Genomic DNA, 10,285 nt, shown 5'->3' with positions numbered 1-10,285 from the left:
TCAGTTAAACAGCAAAGAGGCCACCTCCAGGGGAAAGGGGCTGGAGCCTGGCCGGGAGTTCTCTCTGCAGGTTTTTACTCGTCTCTGCTCTCAGAAGGCAAAGGCTGTTCGCGCCCCGGAGAGGAACTGCTGGTTTTACTTTGGAACCAGCCCTCGGGACTGTGGGTAGAGCTGAGAACTATGGGTGCCTGCTGAAGAGGATCCCCCTGATTTCCTTCCAGTTTTAGGCCTGAAGAAGTAAAAACGAAAAAATAAACAAAAAGCCCCAACAATGTCACCTGTTACTCACCAAAATTCATCTCCCAAAAGCTGATTTTTTTTTTTACTGGATTTATTCTCTAATCAGTCTCAGCTTTCACCTCTGTCCTACGTTCCCTTCTCTCCCTCTGCGTTACAGCTAAGCTCGCCTGAACTTCACTGACAAGAAGCGCCGACAAAGAGCAACTGTACTCGTACCTCTGCTGTTGGCTAGTCTGCTAACTGAAAGTCCAACTCACCTGGGTTTTGATTTCTTATTTGAAGTGCTCTCAAAGGTTGAAGCGTCCACCTGTATCTCATCCTCATCCTGCAGAGCTGCTTCTAGAGCCGCCTGAACTTTGGGAGCAATGGCTGGACCTTCGTAGTCTCTCGTCGTTCGGCTGGGCATGTCAAGTTCCAGTAACACGATGTTCTCTGCCTGAGACAGTAAAAGCAGAATCAAAGTCTGCACTTTTTCATACAAATTGTTTCTTTTCCCTCCAGAAGTTTATTCTGAAGTACTTTATATATGTAAAACTAAAAATTTACATCCCAGAGAAGAACTAACAATCCTCTGAACTTCATGTTCCCCCAACCAGAAGGGTGAAGACAGGAAGGTTGGAACCACCTCTGGGCTTACCCTGTACCGAGCCTCTGGACGAATCATCATGGACGTCCTGGCGTGTTGGCTCAGTGGCCTTTTGTATCCTACAGCGGATACCGGTCTTTTCATCATCTGCTGGTTACTAGAGAAAAAAGGGATACTCAGTATATTAGACACCCAAAACAACGACTCCTCTCGGAGTTTATGACCTGAAACATCTGCGAATTCCACACAGAAATATGTTCCAAGAGAGCAGAAACTACCTAGGCTGCATCTGCAGGAACAGCTCTCTACAGTCAGAGACAAGAAGAGGAGAGTTACCCTGGCTCATCTGTTCCCCGCACAAAGGGGGGATTTCTACATATGTTTCCTGTGCAGACCACAGATGCACTCAGCTGCACCCAATTTTCTAAATTTGCTGTAGAGAACTTTCTGTGCAGAGAGTCAGGATCTAGCCACAGGTCTCAATAATTATGAGAGCTTTCTTGTCTAAACCAGGAAAGAAATATGACAGGCATTTACTGCTATTATAATGGCGAACGCACTATTACATATATTTTACATATAATTATTGGGCTCATGTAGAAGAAAAATCCTAATCTTCCAAGAATTTTCCTAACTGTACATCCCTGCTTTATTCAGCCTACTAAGAGGAATAACATTTTTTATTTTATTGTGCAGCAAGAAGCTACCAACTCCGGAGGGCCGGTTTAAATCCCCAATTCAATCCCTCTTTTGGGGTACCTTGTTCTTGACAACGAGAGGGTTTTCTGTGACCTACAATTCCATCCCAAGACAAGATTAGCAGTACACTCACTCCAGACGGGTTATGGGGTGCAGTTTCCACTGGTCTTCCTCTTCGTCAAAGAATGATCTGTTCATGATCTTATTCTTTTCTTCCAAGGGAATAAAATTTTCAATAATCAAGTGCCTACATGCCACCACAAAAATGGGAAACACAGAAGAAACATAATTAGCAGATGACTTTCTCCACCACTCCTCTCCCACTGACTTAATACAGCCCTGGAAAAGGAGGAAAGTTTTCGTTTTCTCGTGTTTAGATCTTGTTCCACAAGCACGTGCAGCACGGTCCCTCTGCTCCCCACCCACAGAAACCATCTCTGTTACAGTTAATAGCAGGCGATGAAGCGATGGGGCTTACTTTAGCTTTAGTTCCCTGGTAAGTTCATTCTGGGTCTGTTCCAGTTCCTGGCGCTCCTTGATGTGCTCTTCCTGGAGATCGTGGATCTCTGCCTTCACAGCCTGCAGCTTGGAGAATAACTGGAGCAGACAACAGGAGCCAAAGTCAGAACTTGCCAACGTTCCCGTCACTTTCACACACAGGTTGATTTTATTCCCAACCCACTAGACCTGGAATAATTTTCTTTTTACCTTTTTGAGTTTTTTGGTCTTTATGTCCACCTCTTGCTGGAGAGAACTATAGGTCTCCTTCAGCTCTAGTGTTTCCTCGTCCCGACTTTCCATCTGTTGCTGGATCTCCCGCTCCCGACGTTTCTGAAGAAGGTGACACGCAATATTAATTATTAATATAAATAAATATTAATAAATTACATTGCCACCTCCAGGCTGACGTACATGAAACCAACACTCAGGAAGGTTTTACTTTCTTGGGTTCCAGGGCTTTTGCTTTAGCTTCTCGTTCTTCCCACCTCTGGCCTTAAAAATACCAGGAGCATTAACTCTTCTCTGCCTTTATTTAGCTACTAAAATCAGGTAGTGTGAATAAGTGCTCAAGCTTCGCTTACAGGAATCAAATGTCACGTTTAGATTCTTTTGTTCCTTTTTATCAATTCGTACTAGCCATTGCACTTAAAGAATCACCAACAGAAAATGCATAACAGAAAATAAACTTTTAGCACATAGCAAACATCCCTCCCTTGAGCTCATGGCTGAACTGTCACTCTCTGAGGTCTTCCAATCATTTTTTCACTTACAGACAGCTCCAATCAAGATAGGACATAAATCTTTAACGTGAAAAGCTGGAAAAAAACTATTATAAACCTTCTTTACATATTTCATACAATGACAAATCTTTTGAGATTAACGATTGCCATTAAACCAATTTTAGGGTCAGCCCTCGGGAAATTTTCTTACAGTTTCTCCTGATACAATGCTTTATAAAAGTTCGGCAGCCAGGCTTTTTATACAAAATAACAAATGTTCTTCCTTGTACCTGTTCTGCAATTTCCTGTCGTTTCTGTTCCAGGATTTTCTGCTGTTCGTTTGTGTGATCCACAATGTTTTTCCCTCCCACCAGAAGCTTGCTTTCCATGGCCTGAAAGGAAAAACCAAGGTCCTAAGTTTCTCTCAGTGACCACAGAACGTAACTCTCTCTCATACGGATGCAACTCCTTCAGGGCAGCTCCCGTATTTAACGTTCTCTTTCAAGTCAGCTGCTACGAGAACGACTATTTCTTAAAATTCCTATAGAACTGTGGGATTAATGAAGCAGTGACTTGCTCAGAATTACGCATCGCTGCAATGTGTGGCAAAGCCGGAGAACCAAGACGCGTGCTCTCCTGTAAAAAACATGTTAAGGATCTGTGACAGAACGAAGCGGGGTTTGTGCTACGGCTTGTGAAAAGAGGTATCATCACATTTCATTGTGCTGATTGCTTAAGATCCTACAAGAGCAGCACGTAAGAACAATGAAACAACTCATGAATATTGAAATACGTAATTAATGGTGGAAATGTCAACTTCCGTCTAGAAACAGTTTATTTTAGAATCTTCCAATATAAACACAAATCGCTGTCCTGGAAACTTCTTGTGAAATATCTTTCCAAATTGGGAAACCCTCTATTTGCCCCACACCCTAAATAAACTGCTTTCAAAAAGTATGACAAGGAAGAACTCTACCTTGATTTTAGCACTCAACATTTCTGTTGCTTCCTTCTCTCGCCTCAGGTCCTCCATTTTCTTCTCCTTCTCTTTCAGCAGCCTCATCTTTTCTTCTGCTACCAAGCTGTGATCCTCAACTATAGCTTTCTTCTCAATCTCCAGCTTTTCTTGTTGCTCCCTCCAATAGTCATCTTTGTCATCGCCTTCATCCTCACCCTCTTCAGTGTCCTCCTCCTCTTCCCCACCATCTCTCCTCCTTTCCCTCCTCTTCCTTTTGCCAATAGACCGTTTTTCCAACTGTGCCTTGAGTCGAGCAATCTCTTCCTGGAATTCCCGCAGCAGAGCATCCTTCGGATCCTCATTCACTCGCGGCTTGTTCTTGATGTTTTTGGCACGATTGGCATATCTCAGTGTCGTCAGAGTCTCCTCTACGTTGTAAGAGGCAGGGCCTATATTGGCCACCATCACAGTTTTGGCATTGCCACCTAAGGAGTCTTGAAGCAACCTAGTCAGCTTTGAGTCCCGGTACGGAATGTGCGTGCTTTTCCCATCTACGAGGGCAGAGATAACGTTGCCTAATGCTGAAAGGGAGAGATTGATTTTGGTAGCTTCCTTTAACCTTTCCCCCTGTGCTCCAGTCTTAGCTTGCCGCTCGCTGCCTGCCAGGTCTACCAGGTTGAGTTTTCCAACGCGGATGTGATTCTCTCCATCAAGCCCTAACTCGCTGCATTCGATAGTGATCACAAAAATGGCATGAGATCGAGAGCTGTGTTCATTCATGTTGGTGGCACCCACGGAGCGATTTTGGTTTCCCACATTCATGACGTGCTCTATCTCTTTGACGCTTTTCGTAACAAAGGAGGACAAATCCTTGACATAAACGCCTGTGTCTGGTCTCTCCTTCAACTCCAGCCGCTTGGACTGATCCTTTGATAGCAAGTCTCTGATTTCTTCTTGGTATATTTCCAAGTAAGAAGCTCTAACTAGGTATTGCTGATTTTGAGATCTAGAGATGTGGGTGAAGATGTGATCGAATGAATTGGGGATGACCCCTCTTTTTTCAGGATCACCACGCACCCCTTCCATTGTATACGTTTTCCCTGTCCCAGTCTGCCCATACGCAAAGATTGTCCCATTAAACCCTTGCAGAACGGAGTCCACGAGAGGTCTGAAGGTCTCATCGTAGAGTTCAACCTGTTTCGAATTCCAGTCATACACAGCATCAAAGGTGAAAGTTTTAGGCAGTTCATGCGATGTTCCCCGCGGATTCTTCACCGAGACCTGCCCTAACTTGACATCCACGTTAACAACTTTTTCATACGACGCTGTCTTCTCTTTGCTGTTCATTGGCCGGCATCGTACCACCACCCTAACAGACTCAGAGCTCTTTAACTTCGACATGACGGCAGGTCCGTGGCTGGCGCGTTCTGGTCGATGGATGATCCCGTGCTAGAAACCTAAAACAGGAACAAAGGAGGAATATGTGACGGCAGTTTTCTGCAGGTGACAATTTTTCACAAAGCCAAAGATTCGACTCATCTATTCGAGCAGTATTTTGCATTCATTAAGTTGTGAGGGATTTTGAAGAATAAAAATAACGTTCGACATGAAAACTTTAAAAAGGCCTGAGCTGAGAGAGCGCTATCGTACCAAAGCCTGTCCGTCAAACGGTATCATTTCCACAAGCTCTGCTGCAAAAAATCTTCACCAAATCACATCTTTACAGTTGGTAGAGATCCCTTTCTTGACCCTTAAAAATAATCATAATGCTTTTTAAACTGCTTATAAAAATAACATAATACTTTGCCACTGATTCCCTTTGCAGTCAGGCTTTCAGTTTTAAATCTCATACTTTGAAAATCCAGTACAGGCTTGCTCTCTCCCTTTTGCTCAGGCTCTTGAAAGGGAATCAGCCAGGTGCTCTGATTAAGTGCTTCACCTACCTTCAAGAGAGACTGTAAACGTAAATTCAAGAGAGGCTGTAAATGATAAACGCAGTATTTTCAGAGCTGCCTTTTCTTACGCCTCCTATGTATTGACAAAACCTTCTCGTATTTTTGAGACATTTCTATGACCATCCCCTCACGTGGGATGGGTCATCAGGACCACCCTGCCACAGAAGGATTAAAACCTACGCCCGGGTTTTCTTAAACGACGGCAGTTCCCTGGAATGCCGCCCAAATGCTTTTTTCCTCTTGCGCATTACACTTTTAAAGTCACTTTCTAGAAGCCTCCTTACAGAATAATAGAACTTAAATTGGGCTGCAGCAGCTGCGAGGATTCAAGATAAAATCATTAAATAGTTTGTCCGTTTCCAGGCATCGCATCCCCTGAACATTCTGCATTTCCACCCTTGGGAAAACGGACGTTGCCTTTCCTTTCTATCAAGAATCAAGTCAAAATAATTGTTACACGCAAGTTTTCACACAGTCTTGCAATCTAGCTCGCTACAAAGGAAATCATTAAAGCAGCCAAACGTAGCACAGCCTTCCAACGCTTGCAAATACGGTGAAACAAACCCGTAAGGGGAGTGAATTACCCCAGCGAGGTGGGCTCTGAAACCAGCGGGCAGCGAAGAGGAATATTTCCACCACCCACCTGCAGCGAGGCGAGGCTGCCTGCTGCCGTGGGACGCCTGTCCGGGCTGGGCTGGGCCCCGCCGAGGGCACGGCTGCAGCCCTGCAAACCCAGGCCCTTCACACCCCAGCATCCAAAGTCACTCCTGGGCCTGCGCCCCGGGGCACCCAGGCGAAGCGTGGCCGCTCCCCACGACGCTGGGCGGCCGCTCTCAGCACGCCCGCGGCCCCAGAACTCCTCGTCTTTCTGTTCCGCTTCCAAACATCCCGGTCAATGTTGATCTTGCGGTTGTATTTTTTACGCGAGTATCGTCAGCACACTTGAACCAGAGAGCAGCGTTCCCCGCTTGCATTCAGCAGGGAGCAGAAGGGAAAGCTGTAAAGGTGGAGTAATCTGCATTACGCCTCGTCTAACGCTCAAGCAACCGGAGGACGCCAGGGTGTGAAGCGGACACCTGCCAGGGTTTGCCCTTCTCAGGCTTCTGCAGGTGAGTTTAAGCTCCTTTCACAGCACTTCTTATAAAAATTTCATAAAGCACTCAGTCCTTCGAGCTCACCCTCCTCTTTCTGTAACGCGATTGCCCTCTGTGAAAGGATCCTGCAAGCCAACGTCAGCCCCCTCCTCAGCTAGAACTCGCGCATCTGTTTTGGCGGAGAAACGGAAGACAACCGTACTCGCTTTAGATATCTCAAGCACAACTGTTCACACAGATCTGTGCTAGTATTTTTCTTTTGGCCATATACTTTTACTGGGATTTCCCATAAAAGCCAGCTCTGCCCAAGCACACCAACCCACTGAAACGCACTCCTCGCTCCTGCTCTGGTGCTCCGACTGAATCAGGTTTACAAGATTCGGCATCAATCCAAACTCGGGTCGCACAAACCCAGCTCACAGACCCGAGTCCTTCATGGCTCTGGGTGGAGAGGGAGAAACGCTGTTGCATCCCCCACTCATCAGCACAACGAGCTGCCGTTTAAAACAGAACAAAAAGACTGTGTTACTGCTAAAGCGACAGCCTTACAGGGAAGATCTAAACGGCATGGCTTGTGGAATGCTGTGTGATTCCTAATAAGCTTTTTTAAAAAAAATATCTTTCAGGAAGAGCTCCGAGACCCTTCTGCCAACTGGAACTAAATGGAAAATTAATACGCGCTGGAAAGCCCAGGTAGCGCTGGCACGCGTTCAGCCTGGCCTGCTCAGGACGATCTCGCTGTTCCACTCCCAGCTGGACCTGCAGCAACCCGTGGATTTTGTCTAATTTACTCAGTAATTGCATGTCTCGGGCGAGCCTCTCAAACAAGGTGACAGAGAACTTCAGGAGCAGAGCTAGAGGGCTGTGAAAGGAAGCAGAACATTTCTAGCCCAAAATCCAGACTGTCCATCTGCACTACAAAGAACAACACAAGGGTAACAAATGAATAAGTTTAAGAATTGTACGGAAACTTCAGTATGGCCTTCAGAATTTCCTTGCTTTGTGAGGGGAAACTCCTTGTCCTTGCTATTCCCATGCAAGCGCGTGGTAGCTACCAGGAGGAAGACGAGGAACGCGTATTGAATTGACCAAACTGGACGATCATCCAGAAGCACTTTCCAACCCGCACAGTGAATTCAAATTACTACAGGAATTTTGGATTGCCACTGAATAAAAGCATTTCCCTCCTAACTGGCAATTCCAAACAAAGACGACCTTACTGTCTGACCCCCAAGGAACGTGTATTCTAGAACACCGACAGAGAAGGAATATGTGAAATGGGGACAAGTCTTGCAGAAGCGTAAAAAGCAACTCTCCCTCTAATCAGCATGCGCAGTTGTATACACAAATGCACGCTTCTCCTTCCACACCTTCCCGAGACATTCCTGTAGTTCAAGTTCACAAGAGACAGTTTTTTCAGACAAGTTCACATAACAACCGATGCTTCGTTTATCCACGTTATTACGGTGGATGTTCACGTTGGCAAATACACAGATTAGACACGAATTCTGAAAAGCAGAGCCTTGGTTTAGTTTATGTAATTAACATCCAAACCACTGTTTTGATGAGAAGCGCCACTTTGTAAGCGATGCTGACTAACATTAAGTGATCAGAATTAAGTTAACCTTCACGTCGGCTGCTTTTTCCCAGGAGCACGCCTTGCCGTCCACACGCTCACCCGGGAGGCAGCAGGGAGATACCCAGCACGTGCCCTCTGCGACAGCCGTGGCAGAGGCACGCACTGAACAAAAATTGTGTTGCGTATTTGCAGTTCCTCCGGGTATACCTCATCAACGTGAGCTTCACAATCGTTTCACACCTTTCCCCTCTTCCCTTGCAAGTCTCTTTTTATAGCCACAGATAAATTATTTTATCCCTGATCTGGGCTATTTTCACAACAACCTATCACGAATCATCTCCAATTATTTTAGCTGCTGCGGTGAAGGTTACCAGAAGCATAACAAATGATGCTTCTTCTCACACCTACCCAAGCGCGTAACTGGAAAATAAAAGCAATTATTCGGCAGGGTTTCTGTTCCCCAGAAACTCCCCGGCAACGTTGGAGCGGCCGGACAGGGCTGGCCAGAAGAGCTGGGAAGGCCACAGCGCCACTCACTCTTCTGCTACAGGGAGGGGCCTTCGTTCGGGAAATTCGTTCAGCCTGAAGCGACCTGGGCCAGGCCCCCAAGAGTCAAGGTCAAGGTAGAGATGAAAGCACTTGAAGATGTGCTCCAGACGACCGAGAGGGGAGAGTGGGCAGAAATCAAAGCATTTTTGGGTTTTTTTTTCAGTTAACATAAGGTTGTGCCTGAAAAAATAAGCAATGCCACAAGCTGAGGGTAAGCCAAGGTAACCGCTTCTCGTCAGGAGCTTTCAGGAGCCAGGGCCCGAGAGCTCGGCCGGCCGTGCCCAAGGAACGCCGCGCTCTCGCTGGGCACGGATCGCCTATCCCGCCCGCGGGCGGGCTGAAGTCCCGAGGCCTCTCCGCTTCCTGGCTTAAGTTTAAAGATCTCAGGAAGATTTTCACGGTACGCGGCCTAAGCCCTTCCCTCGCATCACTACGCACATCCCCAGGCGCCGCTTAAAAAATCCCATCGCTTTCTTGCAGTTTAAATCTCTCAAATCTTTCTGGGTTCATAACGTCTTGGCTTAATTGCTTGTGTCTTCTCCTCCTTCACAAACCAACCGCCTCGTCCGGTGTTCTCCTCGCGCCTCCCTGCTGAATGCGCCGCGGGCCGAGGAGGGCACCGGGGCCGGAGCGCGCCGGCTGGTTCCAGGCGCCCTGATTTCGCTTAGCGCCTGTGGCCGCCCCCGCCACCTCCACCTGCTCCAGCCCGGGGCCCCACGCGTGTCCCCGTCCCCCGGGGAGGCGGCGGGTGCGGGCCCCCCGCTCCAGCTGGGAGCTCCGTTTCTGGTTACGGGTTCACCGGAACATGGCCCGCCCCCCTCGCAGCTGGGCCACCGGCTGCGGCAGGGGAGGGGTCCCGGGGGCACCCGGACGCCCCGCTCGAGGGACGGGGACAGCGGGCCGCGCCGGGGGGGGACACCCGCCCCAAGGCGGGGGGACACCCGCCCCGATGGGGGCCGCCCGCCCGCGGCCTCGCCACGGGCAGCCGGGGCCCGCCGCCTCGCTCGCTCGCTGCCCCGGCCCGCACCCCCGCAGGCGAGGCCCTGCCCACGCCCGCAAACGGGGGCGGCCGCGGGGTGCCCCGGGCTGCCACAGCCGCGCGGCGGCGGGGGAGCGGCGGGGGCGGCGGGTGCCGGCGGGCCGGCCCCGGGCTGAGCGCCCCGGCTGTCGGGCGCGGGCGGCGGCGGGGCCCGGGCCGGGCCGGACTCACCTGCGCCGTCACCATGGAGCCGCGCAGCCGCCTCCTCCCGCGGCACCGGAAGCGGTGGGATGGCCCCGCCCTCCCGCCTCGACGCACTTCCTTAGCAACGCGCGTGCCCGCCCCCACGCCGGTACTTCCGTAGCGACCGGCCCCGGCGGCGGGACCCGGATGGAGCCGGGACAAAGGGGCCGCGTCCGCCCGTCC

General features: G+C 49.1%; 1 protein-coding gene across 5 annotated transcripts; it reads right to left on the bottom strand.

The window, feature by feature from the left end:
- Positions 1–102: 102 nt before the first annotated feature.
- On the bottom strand, positions 103–10,154 carry KIF3B (kinesin family member 3B). Of its 5 annotated transcripts, none has more exons than XM_082326183.1 (9): positions 10,091–10,154; positions 3,722–5,160; positions 3,036–3,137; positions 2,234–2,356; positions 2,004–2,122; positions 1,659–1,772; positions 878–983; positions 498–676; positions 103–229 (listed from the first exon to the last, which is right to left on the bottom strand). In XM_082326183.1, the coding sequence occupies exons 2-9, from the start codon at positions 5,102–5,104 to the stop codon at positions 136–138; spliced, it is 2,220 nt and encodes a 739-aa protein (XP_082182309.1). In that variant the 5' UTR covers positions 5,105–5,160; positions 10,091–10,154; the 3' UTR covers positions 103–135. The 5 variants fall into 5 exon arrangements, 4 of the variants coding, with proteins under 4 accessions (XP_082182309.1, XP_082182312.1, XP_082182310.1 ...); XM_082326186.1 differs by lacking the exon at positions 10,091–10,154 and adding an exon at positions 8,740–9,789; XM_082326184.1 differs by lacking the exon at positions 10,091–10,154 and adding an exon at positions 6,243–8,726.
- Positions 10,155–10,285: the final 131 nt, after the last annotated feature.

The sequence above is a fragment of the Platalea leucorodia genome (genome assembly GCF_965183815.1).
Source record: "Platalea leucorodia genome assembly, chromosome: 13".
Taxonomy (NCBI): domain Eukaryota; kingdom Metazoa; phylum Chordata; class Aves; order Pelecaniformes; family Threskiornithidae; genus Platalea; species Platalea leucorodia.
Note: the sequence above shows the minus strand (reverse complement) of the source record. Positions and strands in the feature narration are given on the sequence as shown.